This window comes from Neolamprologus brichardi, chromosome 6 (genome assembly GCF_056152115.1).
Source record: "Neolamprologus brichardi isolate AB-2024 chromosome 6, ASM5615211v1, whole genome shotgun sequence".
Taxonomy (NCBI): Eukaryota; Metazoa; Chordata; class Actinopteri; order Cichliformes; family Cichlidae; genus Neolamprologus; species Neolamprologus brichardi.
This window is the reverse complement of record NC_142109.1, coordinates 36990136-37009218: the sequence shown is the minus strand read 5'-3', so window position 1 is coordinate 37009218 and position 19083 is coordinate 36990136. Positions and strand designations below refer to the sequence as shown.

General features: G+C 49.1%; 1 protein-coding gene across 1 annotated transcript in view; it reads left to right on the top strand.

The window, feature by feature from the left end:
* The first annotated feature begins 270 nt into the window (after positions 1-270).
* LOC102780741 (glycine receptor subunit alpha-3-like) overlaps positions 271-19083 on the top strand; it is a 50086-nt gene continuing 31273 nt past the window's right edge. The window contains exons 1-3 of the mRNA XM_087842289.1: positions 271-500; positions 15731-15867; positions 17519-17586. Of these exons, the coding sequence (XP_087698415.1) occupies positions 439-500; positions 15731-15867; positions 17519-17586 (267 nt within the window). The 5' untranslated portion in view covers positions 271-438. The remainder of the gene's footprint in view (positions 501-15730; positions 15868-17518; positions 17587-19083) is intronic.

Sequence of the window (19083 nt, the reverse complement as noted above, 5' to 3'; positions counted from 1 at the left end):
GCAGGAGCAGGAGGGGCAGGAGCAGGAGGGGGGGGGGAAGAGGAGAGGAGGAGAAGGCAGGAGGGCAGGAGGAGCCGGGGGAGGGGGTAGACACATACAGGCGGAGATGAGAGCGGTAAAGACGCCACTCTGGCTGCAGCTCGCGGGCTCCTGGAGTCAGACACGATTGGTCGAGCTGCCTGCCACTCACGTAATCCGGAGCGGGGGCGGGGCTTGGTGCCCCGTGCCTCGCGAGGGCACAGAACGAGCCCAGAGCGGGTCTGCACAGCTGCGCGCGCTGTCCGCGGTGATGGGACCCAGCGGAGCGCGCTCCGTTTCTCCGGCATGTGCGTGAGCTTCCCCCCGCGTGCCGCGTGAGCACAGTTGGAGCGCGAGCGCTGTTCGCGGTGCTGAAAGCATCCAGAGGCGCGAGGACAGCAGCGCGAGGCTCTGACCGGCATGAGGAGGACGCTGTCCGCGGCGGGCTGCCTGCTCGCGTGGCGGGTAGTGCTGCTGCTCAGGTACGACCCCCCAACCCCCCCTTACCTGTGTGAGGCACGCTGAGGACTTCCTGTTGGAGTCACAGGTGCTTCAGGATGAGCTGAACTTCAAACTGTTTGAAATGTTCATGTGAGAGAAACGTGGCTGCTGATTATTTTTAATGTTTTTATTTCATATTTATTTAGTTTTATTTTTATCGCTGATGTTTTCTGTGTGAAGTCTCCTCGGTGTAATTTGCTGGGATCAGGGTTATCAGTGACCCTCGCCTCCGCTCGCGCCCATGTGTCACGTGACACCTGACTGATTGAGGAGCCTGGAGTGGCTGAGCACGTGCACGTGATGATGCTTGTCCTGAAGCAGCTGTTAGTCCAGTAGTTTACCTGTGCAGGTAAAGTCGTTAATTATTAGACTGCTGCCTCTGGTGGAGGCACCAGGACGCCTCTCTCTCTGACGACGCTCCGAGCGTGAAAACGTGTCGCTCAGATTTCATTGATGTGGTCAGTCAGCAGAGATGGTAAATGGTCTGTATTTGTACAGCTTTACTCGTCCCTAAGGACCCCAAAGCACTTTACACGTCCAGTCATCCACCCATCCACACACTGGTGATGCAGCTACATTGTAGCCACAGCCACCCTGGGGCGCACTGACAGAGGCGAGGCTGCCGGACACTGGCGCCACCGGGCCCTCTGACCACCACCAGTAGGCAACGGGTGAAGTGTCTTGCCCAAGGACACAACGACCGAGACTGTCCAAGCCGGGGCTCGAACCAGCAACCTTCTGATTACAAGACGAACTCCCAACTCTTGAGCCACGATCGCCCCAGATGGTGGTGATAAGCAGCTGTTAGTCCCAGCCTGCGCCCCCCCCCCCCCCCCCCCCCCTCGTTCATAAACCCCAAACACTTGAACTCCTCATCTTAGAGCAGCGGCCTCAGACTGGGAGGTGCTGATCCTCATCGCAGCTGCTTCACACGCAGAGCTGCAAACTGTGGTCGAGCCAACAACTGACTAGCTCCGCCCCTTCACTGCGCCTAAAATTCTGTCCAGAAAATCTCACAGCTACTGTTTTAATCTGCAGGGGAGCGACGGCGGGCTGCTCCAGGCTGCCGTGGACTCCGTATCTGCGTGTCTGTATCTATACGGTCTGTGTGACGGCGTCTTTACCGTCCTGTGGTGTGAACATGTGTAAACGTCATCGCTGGCTGAGTCCACGATCATGTGACCACATCTCTGAGTCACACATGCAGGGATCAGAGCGTGCACTCGAGGGACAGCCGTGGGACAAACGACTCCTTTTATAGGACGCAGTTTGAGTCTGCTTTACAGTTTGTTCACTTCCTGTTTGGATAATTAGGCACAGTGATCAATATCACCAAACGGTGCTGTGACTGATCGTGACCTGGCATAACTCCGAGGCTGCCCCTCAGCGTCTCACCAACTGGGTCAGGCCTTCAGCTGCGCCGTGACTCATTAAACTCTCTCATCATTCAGTCCCAGTGAGTTTCCAGCCAATCCGCTGACAGCACGCGCTCACAGGCCATCCTCGCTCTGCAGGAAGCGCTCCTGAATGAAACGTCGCTCACACAGACAGCGAGGTCTGTCCGAGGAAACAAAGTCAGAGGTTTGAGAAGCTTGAGCCGTCAGTGCTGTGATGGCTTCCTGTCAGCCAGCCTCGATGACTGAGGTCAGGGAACGAGCTCACGTTCAGCTCCGCTGTGACAGCAGTGTGGCTGCACACGAGGAGCTCAGTTTATTTGCCTTTTCACTTATTTAAAGACCGAAGTACTGGATCATGTCCAGGTTTGCTGTACCCTCACATATTTATGACTGTGAGTCTTCATTTTTGTTGATTTCTTGTAAGTTTACAGCGTTAATCTCGGCTCATTATCCTCTTCCTCCGTCTCTCTCTCGATGTAAGGAGTCACGCTTTTGTTCAAACCTGCTGAGCCTGAAGAGTCTGGAAAACTGGGATCAGTTTCTGAAGTGTCACATGATCAGACCGGAAAAACCCTCAGACAGGAAATAAAATATCCACATTCGGTTTGTTCTGGTGAAATCGAGTAAATGCAAACTGAAGGTTGGAGTCGCACCAACATGTAAAAACCATTCCACCTTAAAAGCTGGCACGGTGCTTTTCCTTTGGTCGTCTTATTTAAATTACCCTGTTTATACAAACTCAGTGTTTCCTGTGGTTGTTTCAGATTAAAAGCTTCTCTGTGTTTCACATAGTTTTCTTAATCAGGCTTTTATTGTGAAACGTTTAAAGAGACGTATCAAAAACTCAAAGCAGTTTTAACTTGAGGAAATGTCAGAATACCCGGCTGATGAGCGGAGCAGAAAGAGGAAGACGAGGATGTCGAAGCTTTAATCTTCAGTCTAAGATTGAATCCTGGGGTCGGTTAGCCTGTACTGGACTAATGTGTGCAAACTGGGCTGAGGTCACACAGCTTTGGGAATGAGCCACGACTCAGCTGTGGTTGATGCTTCGACGTCTGCTCGTTCAGCTCGTTGCTCCTGTAGCAGCAACAACCTAAAGTAACAACAGTAATCATTCTGCGTTTCTCACGTGGACACAGATTTTCACGCACGCGTCTTCACAGCGTTGCTTCAGTTCACTGAGGTCGATGCACGGCTGGGTCACACACTGAGGTCTGGACAAACGTCTGCAAACGTCAGCCGTGTTGTTCCCAGAGAGGAGAGGCTTTCTCCTGCAGTCCTTTCAAACCAGCTTTAACTTTAACCTTTAGCGTGCTAACTGAGGCCTGTAGAGTCTGAGCAGGCGCTCTCTGGCACGATTGCACGTTACTGGATAATGGATGTCACATGACTGATGTTGGTGTGACTGTAGCTCCTGGTTCTGGTGGATTTGCAGTGGATCTGCCTTCCGTGATGTGAAACTTGAGGCTTGTGAGATTTTGTCTTTGAAACCACAAATAGTTCCTGTAAAGTCGGGCTGATACTAAAGCGATTTCCTGTTCTGTCGCGGCGACTCTTCCTCCTCCCGCAGCCTCACATCCTTTATTAATGAGCCAACTTTTAGACGGAGATACTCTTCTCTGCATTTTTTATTATCAGCTCTGGAATGAAAACAATGGCGGTTTCCCAAAAGTTTGAGCGAGCTGCATAAAAGGCTGAACACAGGAGATCAAAGCTGCGGTAAATCTTCTTACAGGGTCACGGATGGATTCAGAGACAAAGTTTAACAGGCTTACGGTCTGTCACTCCCGAGCGCCGGATGGGCCGTCGCTCCTGCGTAATACCCAAACGTCTGCTTTGTCTTTTCCCTGCCTGACGTTGCACAACAGAGGCTGAAATATTAGAGCAGGTTCTCCTACCTTCACCATCTCTGTGGGCGACCAAGGGGACACTTTACACTGACATGTCCACTACGATAAAAGCTGTTTCAGTAGCTTTTTCCTTAATTTCCATAATTTCCCTGCATAATGCAGTAAACATGTCGACTCCTGCAGACTCTTTAATGTTTCAGTACTCGCTGCTGCCTCCGTGCTTTGTCACGAAGACTCTTTCTGCACTCCGAGTGTTTCATGCAGATGCTGGAAAAGACACGTCCATCTTTTCCACGAGACGCACAGAGATCTGATAGCTTTGCCTGGGTGGATGAAAAGGACGGAGGTCACGGTGGCCTGAACACTAATCCAAACACAGGAAGCAATCATGTAATTTCAGTCCAGCTGTCGGGAAGAAGGACATTAAAACAGCTGTTCTGTGTTATTCTGACAGTGTGTCGCTGTTCCTCTGACTCACAGCCTGTTTATAAACACAGATGACGCGTCGCTGCTTTACATTAGCGAGGCCCAGATATGATGGAAATGGGCCGTGTCATCTCGCACCGGGGAAGTCGAGCTTATAAAAACCCACAGAGTTAACTAACAAACTGCAGCCTGACGCCCAGAGCACAGCAGAGCGTCCACGGCGGGGCGTCCGCGGCAGGGCGTCCGCAGCAGGGCGTCCGCGGCAGGGCGCCGCTCACATTATTATTAACTGAACTGTAAAAATACTGATGTGAAAAAAGTAAATCAAGAAGAAATTATGTTCTGGAACATTTTAGGCGCATTATGTTTGCAAACCTTCCCCGACTCCTCTGAACAGTTTGACCCGTGTTGCTTCAGCTCAGCTTCAGTGGCATTTTGAGTGAAACTCTGCAGGAAGGAGTGGGTTTGGTGTCACCAAAAACCCCAGAAACTCTCAGGTGAGTGGATGCACAGAGTCAGGTACCCCCCAGCTTCAAACCGGCTCAGTGACTCCGTCCTCAAGAAGCCGGCCGGCCTCCAACCCTCCTCTCCTCAGGAAAGAGCCGTGTCCACCCATCCAACGATCTTCTCATTACTGCTGACTCCCACTGTCCTGTTTGGGTTTTGCACCAGAGAGGCTCCAGAACTCAGCTGCCAGGTTTCCAACATGCACTCAGCTCTGGGGTCACGTCACCCCCACCCTCACAGACCTCCATTGACTTGTGGTCAAGTCACCACATCACGTATACGACCCTTCTGCTCGCTTGTAAATCTGTCCGGCCCTCAGCACCCGTCTGACCTGCTGCACCTGCACACAGTCCTCTGCCATGGGTCTGCTTCCTGTCCCATCCACAGAGCCTTCGGTGGGGCGGCCCCCACCCACTGGAACTCCACAACGCCCCATCGCTGCACTCAAAACTCACCTCTTGGCCCTCTTGAAAGATGCTAAACGAATCTAAATTATGATGATGATGATGGTGATACAGTTCAGCGCTGACGTTCAAACACGGGTGACGAGTGAGTTCGTCCGTGTGCGCTCTCTGCTGAGTTTGTGGTGACGGTAACTAGTCTGAAGTTTTAATGGATACAACGTTCATCCCACTGAAGTCAACAAGCCGATAAAGCAGAATATTTACGACTGTAATGCATCGCAGCGCTTCTCCGTCAGCTTCTCCGTCAGCTTCTCCGTCAGCCTCAGGGTTCAGACAGGACCTCACTAACGTGTGATCGACTCGTCAGGCAGCTTCTGAAATGCAGAATTGGTGCAAAGCTGCACGAGGAGACGACCTTAAAGGGGAGCTTGGCCAAATTTCATGTTTTCATTAGCTGAGCTACAGGACACGATGAATGTCCTGAATGACTCCCAAGTTCCTGCTTCAGATTTCGTCCATCATCATACCCCGTGGAAATGTCAAGTTTATTTACGTTTGTTCTGACTTTATGCTTTTCTCCCTTAAACATGCTTCTTAATATGTACTTTGTACTTGCTTCAAAGGCCGCTCTAAGTGTACATACAGAAACATGTCACGATGGTTTATGTCAGCCCAAGGAGGATGTCACAGGAAAATACTCGACACTCCAGAAAGCGTTCCCGAGGCTCCACGTCGGGTTATCTCTTGCATTAGCACGAGGGAATAGCTGCAGAGCTACTTCGTGAAGTCGGTGTTTATCTCCCATTTCACAGCTCCTGGGAGTCCATACTTCAACAGTCCAGCTACAAAGATGCAAATATACACAGATACAGAATGAGATCATCTGAGTGCAGATGGAACATGTTTCACCTGCAGACGTGCTGCAGAAAACGCCGCTCCCAGCTTTTAATGTGTTTCCTGTTAATCAGCTGTCATGATTGCATTAATGAAAAACACGAAGGAGCACATCCTCTGCCGAGGCCGGTGCCCTGTACACGCCCCCAGTCCATCTACACAAAGACCTAATGGCTTCCTCCTTTCTTCATCTTTCCACCGAGTTTCCTCAAACGTGCCCACGTCACATGTCCTTGGTGACCAATCACAGCCTGTTGCTAAATGATGTGACATTTCCAGATGCCAGTGGTTGATGTTGGTCTGTTGTGTCAGCGTAGCTTTGTGCCGGTTAACGCTCACTGATGGTGAGTAAACCATTTAACCCTTTAAGACCTACCATAGAACCAAGTCCGCCAGAGCTCATATTATATGTTTACATGCTGTGGAGCCATTTTTGGGAGCATTTCAAGTTGCTATACATCAATACAACCATTATAGTCCAGATTTTAATAATATGTCTGCATTAAGTGCATAGTAATTACATAAATTGCAAAAAAGTGCAATAAACTACAAAAAAATTGAAAATCGTTTTTGTTTTTTTAACATATATTTCTAGTTAGAGAAATTTAAGAGGTTTATCCCTCAAAACTGTAAATACAAAAAAGTTGCACAAAATAGTTTCCCACCACAGGAAATTTATTTTAAGTGTCTTCATAGTTTTATTTTTGAAATACACCAATTTTTATACACTGCAGGAAAAACGAAAATAAATATTATAATGCAAATTTGCAAAAAAGCAGCATATGCATCAAAATAAACTATTTCCAGCAGTGCAATATGAGTCCTAAGCATCCCAGAAACCACACAGAAAGTCAGAAAGTCAAACATAACTTTTAAAAACACCAGTATAGGCTCATGAGGCCCTGATGGTAAAAAACTACATTTCCGCGAAAATGACGTCACTTCCGGTTTTGGGCAGGTCATGGCGGACATGCAATAGATCACGCTGATGGACGTAGGAAGTGTTATGAACAGCTGATCGGATCAGCAAAGCGTGTTTCTGGAATATTATGTTTTTGTTGCTGCAAGTGCTTTTTATGCAGTTTTTGCAAAACTATATGTGGAAGGAAACTGTGACCGAGGACAAGCTGATGGCATAAGATGTAAGTACAACTCCTCCGGTTTCGTATGCAAAAAAAATTATTGCGCTAGCTCACGTGGTTGCAGAGCTACCGGGATTTAAAAATAGTTACGCAAAACAGAGCGTGCTGCTCCGACCGGCTTTAAAGAGTTAAAGACTTGTTTTGTGTCTGTGGCTAAAAACCATCACTGCCGTCCCATTTTATGATCTATGCAAACGCAGTAAATATTAATACACAGCATCAAGATGCACATTCAGACGTGAAGCACACATTTACATGTTGTCAGTGCAGTCAGAAAGAGGCACAGGGAACTTAGAGAGGATGCAGAAGCTCCTTGAAGTTTTAGGAAGGCTCCAAAAGCTGCAGTGGCAGCTGAGCGTGTGCAGGAGGGGTTGTTGAAGCTCGTTTCCTGTGGACGAGCTCAGCTCTCGTCTCATCGCAAAGGCTGCTCAGTGCACACGGGATTATTGGCAATGTCAGAGAATCAATATCAAACTGTTTCAGTGACCTTTGACCTAGCATTGGGTGAAATTATGGGTTCTCCGAGGATGCTCCTACACGAGTAGAGGAACCGGGGATTGAACCGCTGACCTTCTGATTGGTAGATGACCCGTGGGTCATGACCCAGCTATGAGTGAGTGAAACTGGGGGAATAACCGGAGTCACCACCCACCGGTGGTCACAGGAAGCTGAGTGTGGGGTATAACAGCGATGAGTGTGTCTGTGGCCTGCATGACAAATATGAGTGAAACAACACTTGTTACTGCTGAAGGAAGCATGTCGGTGCTGCGGCTGGTTGTGTGCACGTGGTGACGGGCGGCGGGAGGGGGCGGTCTCTACGCTAAGTGAACATTTGGCCGAGGGCAGCAGTCGACACCGTCGCTGTCACGGCACCGGGCTGTCCTCGGCTGTAATGCCAGAAAAGGCCCGAGGGGGAGCTGCAGAACATACGTGTTCATCGAGCAGCTAATTAGTATGAACAAGCTCCACAGCAGCAAACGGAGCAGAGAGGCTTCAAATTAACACGAGAGACACGACGAGAGGAGCGTAGGCGGGAACTGTTTCCACCTCACAGCGGGGTCAAGTGTCTGCAGACGCCTCGGTTCACAATCACGCCAGACCGGCGCTGTGGCTGTGAGGCCCGAGAAGGCCAGACGCAAGCATGCGGAAGAGGAACGCATGCTTCCACGCCGTCTCCCCCAAAACAAACTGAGGCGAGTCACATGACTCGGTAAGCCCCTCCTCCTGGTTTGTCCCATATTTATTGATACACTCGCCGACTCACCAAACTAACCGATGAATGTGTTTATCAAGAACAGGAAATGTGACGCCTCAGCCAGATCACGCAGAGCTCAGAGGGTTTACATCAGGATGCTTAGTAATGCACCTCTGGAGTGGAGCGCCACACAGTTTAAAATATTAACCAACCAGATGTGGCTTTGCTGGTATTGCTACTAGAAAGAGGCAGCACGGCTGGAGAGTTTGAGGACGGTGCACGATGGCGGCTGTAACACAAACACGCTCCTCGAGCAGGTTCGTGATTATTGGAGGATGAGTACTGTAGTGGTGCTTATCAAAGTGCTCAGAGGCCAGCCCTCCAGAGGAGCCGATCCAGCTGTTGGCGCTGCAGTGGGCGTGTCAGAAATAGCCTGCAGCTGTGGTAAATGACAGGGCGACCAGATACTCAGAATCTGAAGAGCAGCGCTGGCAGAACTGAAGAAGCAGCTGTACACAGACGTGCTAAAAGGACAGACGCCATGATTACGTCACGTGCAGGTGAAGCAGAAGACAGACCTGCATTCATATTTCAGGCCGAACATGGAGCCAGTTTGTTTGTTGCTCAGCATGAAGGAAGTCGTCCTGCAGGATGTTCTGCTCGGACCCACAGAAGTGAGTTCTGGTGTTTGTGGGACCTGCCTGACGTCAGCAGCAGCTACACGGCACTGAATCATTGGTTTCAGCAACATGATAAGAAAGAGTCTGACGAGCTTCGAGCTCGGGTTGGCTCAGGTCAACACATCAGCAGGAAGGCGTGGAGCGCTCAGAGTCTGGGCGGATCTGAGTGGCGTCCCTGTGAATGCAGCACTCTTTGTCCTTCTTTTTCAAACCAAAGCACTCTGCCTTCATTTCTTCCGCTCCCTCTGCTCGTCTTTATGTTGGAAATCGCTGCTCTGGACACGCTCGTCCTTTCACGCTCGTCCTGTCGTCTTTGTTGGACGAGTTTTGTTCGCCGTGCTCAGCGGCAGCGTCGCTGTCTTTCTCTGACACCTGTTTTTACTTCCTGTGTTTGTGCAACCCTCTGGGTGTGAGACCACCTGCAGAGGCAGCGAAGGAGCAAATATAATGTGGAGTGCTGTTAAAATAAACTTTATTCAGCAGTGGCCTCAGGGCGCTTTACATGGTAACGTGGAGACCCGACAGTAATGCCAATGAATGGGATGAAGTGAACACAGAAAGCTGTAAATGTGGGATTGACTCGCGCCTCATGTGGACACCAGAGGAACTACAGACAGATCAAAACATGATTTTTTTATTTGACTAAAACAATAACATGACTGTCACACTCATGCTCAGTTAGATTGAAGGTGCTCGCAGCAGATTGTTGTCAGGTTCACTGTGTTGGGCTCATTTTAAATATGCTTAATGAAAAGTTCTTAAAGCATAGTGGTTACATTATGATGTAATTAAATTTACCTACAAACCTGTAGGTTCACTAATACAGTGAGATAACGATCCAACATTTACAGGACAGGAAGTGATAAAGAAATAATTCTACTGTAAGTAGTTTTAAGTAGCAGATGGCCCCGCCCCTCCCTGAGCCTGGTGCTGTCGGAGGTTTCTTCCTGTTAAAAGGGAGTTTTTCCTTCCCGCTGTCGCCAAAGTGCTGCTCATAGGGGGTCATATGATTGTTGGGTTTTTCTTTGTATGTGTTATTGTAGGGTCGACCTTACAGTATAAAGCTCCTTGAGGCGACTGTTGTTGTGATTTGATGCTGTATAAATAAATGGTAAATGGTCTGTATTTATATAGCGCTTTACTAGTCCCTAAGGACCCCAAAGCGCTTTACACATCCACACATCCACACATTGGTGATGGCAGCTACATTGCAGCCACAGCCACCCTGGGGCACTGACAGAGGCGAGGCTGCCGGACACTGGCGCCACCGGGCCCTCTGACCACCACCAGTAGGCAACGGGTGAAGTGTCTTGCCCAAGGACACAACGACCGAGACTGTCCAAGCCGGCAACCTTCTGATTACAAGGCGAACGCCCGACTCTTGAGCCACGATCGCCCCAAACTAAATTGAATCAAATGCGATGCGCCAAACAGGATTGGTACATCGTGCAGTATTAAAGTTATTTAAAATGACAGCATAATTGTTCCTCCTGTCTTGGATTGTTGCTGCCTCATTCTCGTCTCCCGGAGCGTTTGTAGGTAAATATAATTACGTTATAATTTCATTGCCCTTTGTGCTGCCAACTTTTAAAATCACGAGTCAGCTGATGGTTTTCACACACCTGGATGACGGATTACTGACAGTTTGTCGTCACCGTTATTTCCCCGTTCTGCTGCGAGTGTCTCTCCTGCTGACGGAGACGTTACGTAATGGGGGGGATAAGTCGAGGTCTCCCAGCCGCTCGGTGCGGCCAGATGCAAAGGGCCTCGTCTCTCTGTCTCTTCGTGTCGGCTTCACGGAGCCGTGTTGTTGCATAATCAGAGAGCTAGTTATAAATAATTCTGTCAGCGCCTCGAACCGATCCTCACCAGGACGCTTTTTAGCAGCGTGGTGGGTGAGAGCGGGTGACATGTTAGGATGTCCAGATGAGTGCAGATGTTGAGTCCTGTGGGGTTTGTGGGAGCTGCTGCCTCCATAAACATCTGCAGCATTTCACCGTGTGGTTGTTTACTGGGCAGAAATACAGACGTGCTCGCTCTGCTCCAGCGCTGCCAGGTGCAGAAGGATATCTCCAGCTGACCATAATCCGTCAGCTGATGAGTAGGGCGGGATCAATATGAGCTCAGAGCCTCTGTGACCAGCAGGAAGCTTTACGTCATGTATGCAGGATTTCTTCTTCCCTCAGCTCTCTGCGTGTAAAACTGTCGCCATGTGGCTGCAACAGTGAAAGAGACGCGAGTGTCAGGCTTTCTGAACTCCTGAGAAGCTCCGCCTCTTTTTATACCTGATAACTGTTTATGATCAAATGTCCCTGCAGCTGTTTTATTTTTAGCAACTTTTGTTGCTTCTTTAATTCCCACTGATGGAATATTCAAATCATTACATCCTATATTTATGCTTTTCACACACTCTGCCAACTTTCTCAGGTTGTGGTTAAACGTGCAACACGTGTCATGATGCATGAGTAACAGGTCAGTGTGATCAGCAGGGAGTGTTTCTGATTGGCTGAATCTCCACCAGCTGCAGTCTCACCGAGTCCTGGGTGAGACTGCAGCTGCAGGAGTCGTCGATCAGAGACGAGCTTCAGAGTATAATAGTGTGTGAGTGCGTGTGTGTGTGAGTGTGTGTGTCAGTTATTGAGCAGCTCACTGTAAATGAACGCTGTCTGAACTACAGTAAACACATTCAGCTGGAGCTTCCTCTTGCATGCGCGATGGTGCTTCCAGATTAAAGGCTCATCCATTATTGATAAGGATCAGCTCTTATGTGCCGTCTCCATCACTTGTTACTGTCCTGTTTTGTTTCAAAGCAGCAGAAAGACAGAGGAGGAGGAGGAGGAGAGGTGGAGTTGTGAAGAGAGGCGAGCAGAACCAAAGATTGGGAGCGGTATCGCTACAGCAACCTAAGCAGCTTAACGTCTGATTGAAGATGCTGCAAGCCGACAGCTGTGTGACTGTTAGCGGTGCGGTCCAAAGAAAGACGCCGGGTCACGCGATGATTCTGCAGCGCCTGTGGGCACGTGCACAGTTTTGGGTTTAATGCACCTCTGTCTCTGTGAAAACTGCTCTCCCATCTTTAGCCTGCGTGGCTTCAATCCACAGCTGGATGGTGAAGGCTGGCGAGCAGACAACTGAGAAATGTAATAAGTTAGCTCCGTCAGACGGCCCCTGATGGACCTGAGACACATGATGCTGTTTGTTGTGTCCAGATGTTTTCATCTGTGTTCAGGCTGAAAGCCTCAGCTTTGGTGTGTTGGTTTTATTTGCAGCTGGAGGCGTCACACCTGGCTGACAGGTATGATGTCACACAGACACCTGCCGGTCACGAACATCCTAGAATTTAATGGTGCACCAAACTCTGCCTTAGACGGTGTGCTGGTGCAGTTGTGCTGTTAACATGGGTCGTGTCCAAATTCATGGGCTGCTTCCTCCTGAAGCCGCATTTGTAGACCGATTACGTCACAGCGACGCGCCGAAGGCTGTCCAAATTCATAGACTCCTCCGAATGCAGCCGACAAATGCGTCCTCCTTTTCCCCGAATTTGAAGGATGGGTCGGGTGTGTCCTTCTTGGCCCACCATATCCCAGAATTCATAGCGCGGCCCAGCCAAACTCCAGTTTCCAGCAATGGCGGCCGCTACTAAGTTTTAAAATTACTCTTATTAATCTTTCTGGGTCACAAAATAAACTTTAAACATATTTTCAGGCGAGAATGTGGGTTAGCTCGTTGATAATTAAAAATGAACACAAAAAACGGAGGAAGATTTCGGGTCCATTTTCGATTTTCGTGCCGTGGCGCTGACAACCGGAAATACTCTGAATTAAGGGCGGGAGTAGATCGAGAAGGCGAGACCGTCCAATTCCATAGCCGTGTACTTCCAGCCTACCCGACCTCCTGAGGACCCGACCCACGTAGACCGCGAAGGCCGGGTCCTCAGGAGGATGCAGCCCATGAATTTGGACACGACCATGGGCGTCTATAGGCCTGACTCCCTGCTGCCTCTGGTGGACATCAGAGGAACTGCAGGTGCTTCAGCTTGGCTTCATGCTGCAGCTGTTTGGTGTAAATTCAGTGAACGCTGCCTGAACGCTGACATGTGGCGTTTTAATGTCGCATGAACTATTATAGAAGTTATTAAAGAAACGATTCCTGCGAACAGGCGACGATACGCTCGGCCTCAGTTTGTGATTTACGCGACCTGACTGAACAGCGAGAGGAGGCTGCTGACCTGCTGCTGCTTTCTGTTTGTGTCTGAGGTCTAAATGTTGCTCTCGTCTCCCTCAGCTCATTTCAAATGAATGAGTTGCAAACGGTTTGTCCTCATGCCTTCGCTGTCGCTGCTGCTGCATCTTTATTGGAGGAGCTGAAAGCGCGATCGAACCCGCGGTAAACAACCACGTGGTGTCTCTGAGACTGGGAGCTTCGTCCCCGCCGGGCTAAATGGAAGCTAATCCAAATGCCACGGTGAAGGTTGATGATCCTGAAACTACACTTGGATGTGTGCGTGTTAGACAGTATGACCCATGCTGTGTGCAGAGTTATTTTTGGATTTGTTCCCTCTTGTCCCAACTGACAAACACACACATGCACAGGAGCAGTTTCAGGATCATCAGGCTTTACCTTGGCATTTAGAAGCTACAACCCATCACCCCAGAGTGCACACACACAGACACACACACACACACAGACAGACACACACACACAGACACAGACACACACACACACAGACAGACACACACACACACACACACACACACACACACACACACACACACACACACACGCACACACACACACACACAGACACACACACACACAGACAGACACACACAGACACACACACAGACAGACACACACACACACACACACACACACACACACAGACACACACAGATCTGTATAGTTAGTGTTAATTTAATGCTCGCAGTGATGATTGTAATTAGCTGTGATTAACATGACGATATCCTGTGACATTAATGGGTCTGCAGCACACGCATACATCACTTACATACGAGCACAGCTCATCAGCCAACACATCACACGCAGCGCGCTGAGCAGCTTTGCTCCAAGTGTGCAAGTGCATAATAAATACATAATAAACTCAGTGAATTATTGACTTTATTCTATCACTTTGAAATTGTAATATAATTGTCGGACACTCTGTTGCTAAGGTAACGTCACAGCAGCCATGTTATTGGTCACATGATGCCATTAAAAACGCTCCAACAGCACAAACACGTCCAGAGGTCCAGCAGACGTGAAGCTACAGCTACTGTGTCAAAGAGGCCACGCCCCCTAACAATCCAGACTTTAAGCCTTAATATGATTTAAACAGGTGAGTTATATGAATACATGCCCGGATGTCCTGAAGCTACAGATCAAGAGTTTTATAGTTCACTAAAACTAAATGTGAATAAAACTTTTAGCTACATTTTACTGAAAAACTAGACTTAAAATAATTGTTAGCTTTAGGCCAGTAAGGTCGACCCTACAATAATCCATACAGAGAAAAACCCAACAATCATATGACCCCCTATGAGCAGCACTTTGGCGACAGTGGGAAGGAAAAACTCCCTTTTAACAGGAAGAAACCTCCGGCAGAACCAGGCTCAGGGAGGGGCGGGGCCATCTGCTGTGATTGGTTGGGGTGAGAGAAGGAAGACAGGATAAAGACATGCTGTGGAAGAGAGACAGAGATTAATAACAGATATGATTCAATACAGAGAGGTCTGTTAATACATAGTGAGTGAAAAAGAAACACCCAGTGCATCATGGGAATCCCCCGGCAGCCTACGTCTATTGCAGCATAACTAAGGGAGGATTCAGGGTCACCTGGTCCAGCCCTAACTATATGCTTTAGCAAAAAGGAAAGTTTGAATCTTAAAAGTAGAGATAGTGTCTGTCTCCTGAATCCAAACTGGAAGCTGGTTCCACAGAAGAGGGGCCTGAAAACTGAAGGCTCTGCCTCCCATTCTACTTTTAAATACTCTAGGAACAACAAGTAGGCCTGCAGAGCGGGAGCGAAGTGCTCTAATAGGGTGATATGGTACTACAAGGTCATTAAGATAAGATGGGCCTGATGATCTGATTAACTACAGCTGTTCTGGGGTTGCCTTTAGTTTTTCTTCATGTGGTAAAAATCGCTGTCACAGGTGATGATGATTTTATGGACGTGATGTTTGTTTTTGTTGTGATGAGTCCTAAAAACAATAATACTTAAAAAGACTAAAACTAAAGTAACTAAACTGAGTTAAAAACAAAGATCAGGTCAAAGCTGTAGTTCCGCAGCTCCTGTATCAGGCTGTAAACATGTTGACTCTGGGCTCGCCTGATTGGTTTATTCCCACAAACACATCTGGACCAGCTGCTGTGACGTCACTGCAGACTCGTCTGTGACGTCTGAGTGGTCAGATGCTTTGGTGCACGCTCTGCAGACGCTCCACAGCTTGTGGTTTCCACCATTTCCTGCAAAGGTCAGAGAACAAATGTGAGCTTGTATGTGAAAGCTGATCAGAAGTGACGCGGTCAGCGGCTCCCACGGTCCAGCTGAGAGTCGCTGCACCGAATTATGACTGAACTTTATTGTGGAGGCGTCGTCCTCGGCGTGTTTGAATCTGCTGTCCAATGATCATCGAGTGTCAATAAGTGGAGTCAGATTCATAACGTAAGCGTGTAATGTTGGCGATGCCGTGACCGTTACGTGTGCTGTGTTTCAGTGACAGCGTGGCTCGATGTAAGGAGCTGGACCACGCCGTGAGGACACGCCAGGTCCCGATGTCTCCCTCTGACTTCCTGGACAAACTGATGGGGAGGACTTCTGGCTACGACGCCCGGATCAGACCGAACTTCAAAGGTAACTACAGAGACGCGCGTGTTTACTGCAGGAGGTCGTTTGGCCCGTGAGGAAACTTGTTGACGCGTGGCGAGCTGCTTGATGCAGACGGCTCCCGGCGTTCGTGACTGAACTTTGAATCAGCCGCACGTCTGCAGCTTCACAGCGAGCCGCTAAACATTCATGATTACTGATTATGAAACACCTGCAGCCGTGTCGCCTCCACCTTCTCCTCCTTCAGACGCAGAAACACACCACGCTGCCACAACCGTCAGGACACAGCGGCTGATTTTACTCATGCATTAGTTCATAAAACCGTTCTAACAGCGACCGCTGCAAAGACAATAAATAATATTACTGCAGCATTTCCACCAATCAGAGAGCGTGTTTGTGTTTGTTTGCACGCATGGACGCTCATCCTCCTACGAATGAGTGAGAAGCACAAACGTCTTCTCTGTCATGTGAACATCACACACATCTGCAGAGACGTGAACATGGAGGTGAAGGCGGGACTTCCTGTTGAAGTAAAGATTAATTTACAGTTTAATGCAAACTGGATTTAAAAGATATTGATGATTCACTTTCTGCCTAAAAGAAGACAAACATGAGAATAATCTGCATTTCGTGTCCCACAGCTTCGTCTGTCTGAACTAACCTCAGACTGATGTGAAGTCACGATTAAATAAATGATGAGTTTCATAACTTCCTGCAGTCGCACCTGCGCTCTTTTGCACTGTTTGCTAAATGACTTTTTATGTTTCTGCACATAAAAAGTCATAAAAACTTCTGCAAATCTGACACAAAAACATGAATGTACGTGCTGCGACAAACGTTTGCACAAATGTTCAGAAGCAGGATGTAAACCACAACTGGTTGGCGCAGGCATGCGGTCACTAGATGATTCTTGTAGTTCTTTTCACACATTCCTCCACCCGTTGCTGTGCAGCTAAGACGGAGGCAGACGTGCTGGATGCATGCTTCATGATTCAGCCCAAACCTGCCGTGCTCGCCCCACGGCTGTGGTTCAACGGCTGCAGGCGCGACTTAAAACACGTAATCCTTCATACGCTCAAGTAACGTTTTAGTATCTCTATATATATGTAAACACATGTGTCGAGTATTCATATCTTAGTGAGAACGTCTAACCCGGAACCATCACCTGTAACTGGAACATGACACTAAACCACATTTAGATGCCTTCAAACTTGTGGGGACCAGGACCCCACAAAGATATGAATACACGCACATGCACACACACACACACACACACACACACACACGCTCTCACTTAACCTCAGCTGCAGGTCTCGAGAGCAGGACTGAGATTTATCTGTAACACGAGTAATTCATGATAATCATGTTGGAGCTGAGAGGGTGGAGCTGAGTGGGTGGAGCTGAGTGGGTGGAGCAGAGTGGGTGGAGCTGAGTGGGTGGAGCAGCCACGGGTGCGGCGAGTCGCTGGCCTGAGGAGAATACGAGGACTTGGTCCTGTTCCCCCAGAAGTTGGAACAGGAAGGAGACTCAGGTTTAGAGAGCAGTGTAAGCCAGCAGACGTAGACTGACTGTTACTGGCTGAACTGGTGTACATACACCCAAACCAGTCCTGTAATCAAACACACACAGGAGAGGTGGGCGGAGGATGAAGCTGACGTATGTCCTTGTGTCTCGGCAGGTCCTCCCGTCAACGTTTCCTGCAACATTTTCATCAACAGCTTTGGCTCCATCGCTGAGACGACCATGGTGAGTAACAGCGTCATGTTTTTAGAGCCATAAACATGTTGCAGCTTCCTCCACCTCTCAGGAGCCGAGCAGGAACACTGGACACCGTCAGGTGCTGCTGCTGCACAGCGTGTGTTAAAGTTCGTCCTTGACTGCTCGATAGAATACTTGAGTGCACGAACGCTCGCCGCACGGAGAGGAAGCTGTCGGGCTCATTCAGCTCAGACCAAACGCACCCCGAGGGCAGGATTAGTAATTCAAGCCTTTCATCACTTCCTGATTAGTGAGTATTGTCAGCATGTTCTCAGTGTGCACGCTCGAACCACGCCCATCACAGGTCAGAGGTCATCGTTCTCTGAAAATGTTTGAACCAAATCACAGCCACAGTCAGGAAGGTTTATGAGTGTCACTCAGAAAAGATCCTTTTATTGTCCAATCAAACGAGCTTCAGAGAGACGGTGACCAACCAGAGCAGGTCTGTGTCTGTGCTGGGAACACTGGGAGCTGAAGGGTCCTGATCATGTGATCACTGTGAGCTGTGCTCGCTGCCAGGATGATGTTGAGGTCCGGGCTCTGCAGCGTTGCTTTCACTGCACTGGCGCTGTGTGAGACACCAAGCCTCTGCCAATCAGAGGCTCCCGTTAGGCTCCCTGTTGTCGTCCGTCTGAGCTCTGCTTCAGTCTTCAGTCTCTGTCCCCGGTCCTGGTGTCACGCGTCGTAATCGGAGTCTCGCTGTGCGTTACTTCCTGCTTTATTTTGTTAATCTCCTGTCTCGTGTGAGGCAGTTTTGCTTGTTCTGTGTCGTTAGTTAGATTTAGTTCACCTGAGTTCTCAGGTGTGTTCCAGCTGTGTCCGTCTGATCTCTGCTCCGTGCAGTTCCTGCTTTCTGTTCAGCGATGAAGCTGTTCTGTGTTCTGCAGATGGCTCCACGTCTGCCTGCACACGGAGCTTTCAAGGAGCTGATGTCCAACGAAGGAGTTTGAAAACCTTCACACAGCTGCAGAGCTGCGGCTCCTGTGCAGCAGTGTTGTGTGATAAGAGGATTGCATATGTAGTTAACTTGTAATCAGTATTTAAAGGCCAAATAATCAGATAAAGAAAAGCTTCAAACTGCGAGCAGACAGGAAGTCACGGTGACGAGCGGAGACGCTGACAGAGCGAGGCAGACAGAGACAGGAATCAGAAGAGACAGACGAGCAGACAGGAATAGCAGATGTGCGCCGCAGGCGTTTACCGAGTCTGACAGCAAATACTTTAAAGTGACGTGAAGGCGGCTCGCCGTGCACGCGAGCTGCTTTGTACACCGATACGCGCACAAACGCGGCTGCAGACCAGGATCAGGTTTCTCGCTGCGCCGACACTTCAGAGCGTCCGGTTTGAATGTCCCCGCACGCTCCGAGTGATGCTCGCGGCCTCTGACGTAATAAAAGCATTTTTTCATCAGTTTTGTAACCTGTGAAAGTCACTGCAGCTCCTCCAGGAGTTAGGAGTGCTGCAGCCTGTCCCACCCTGTTAGGA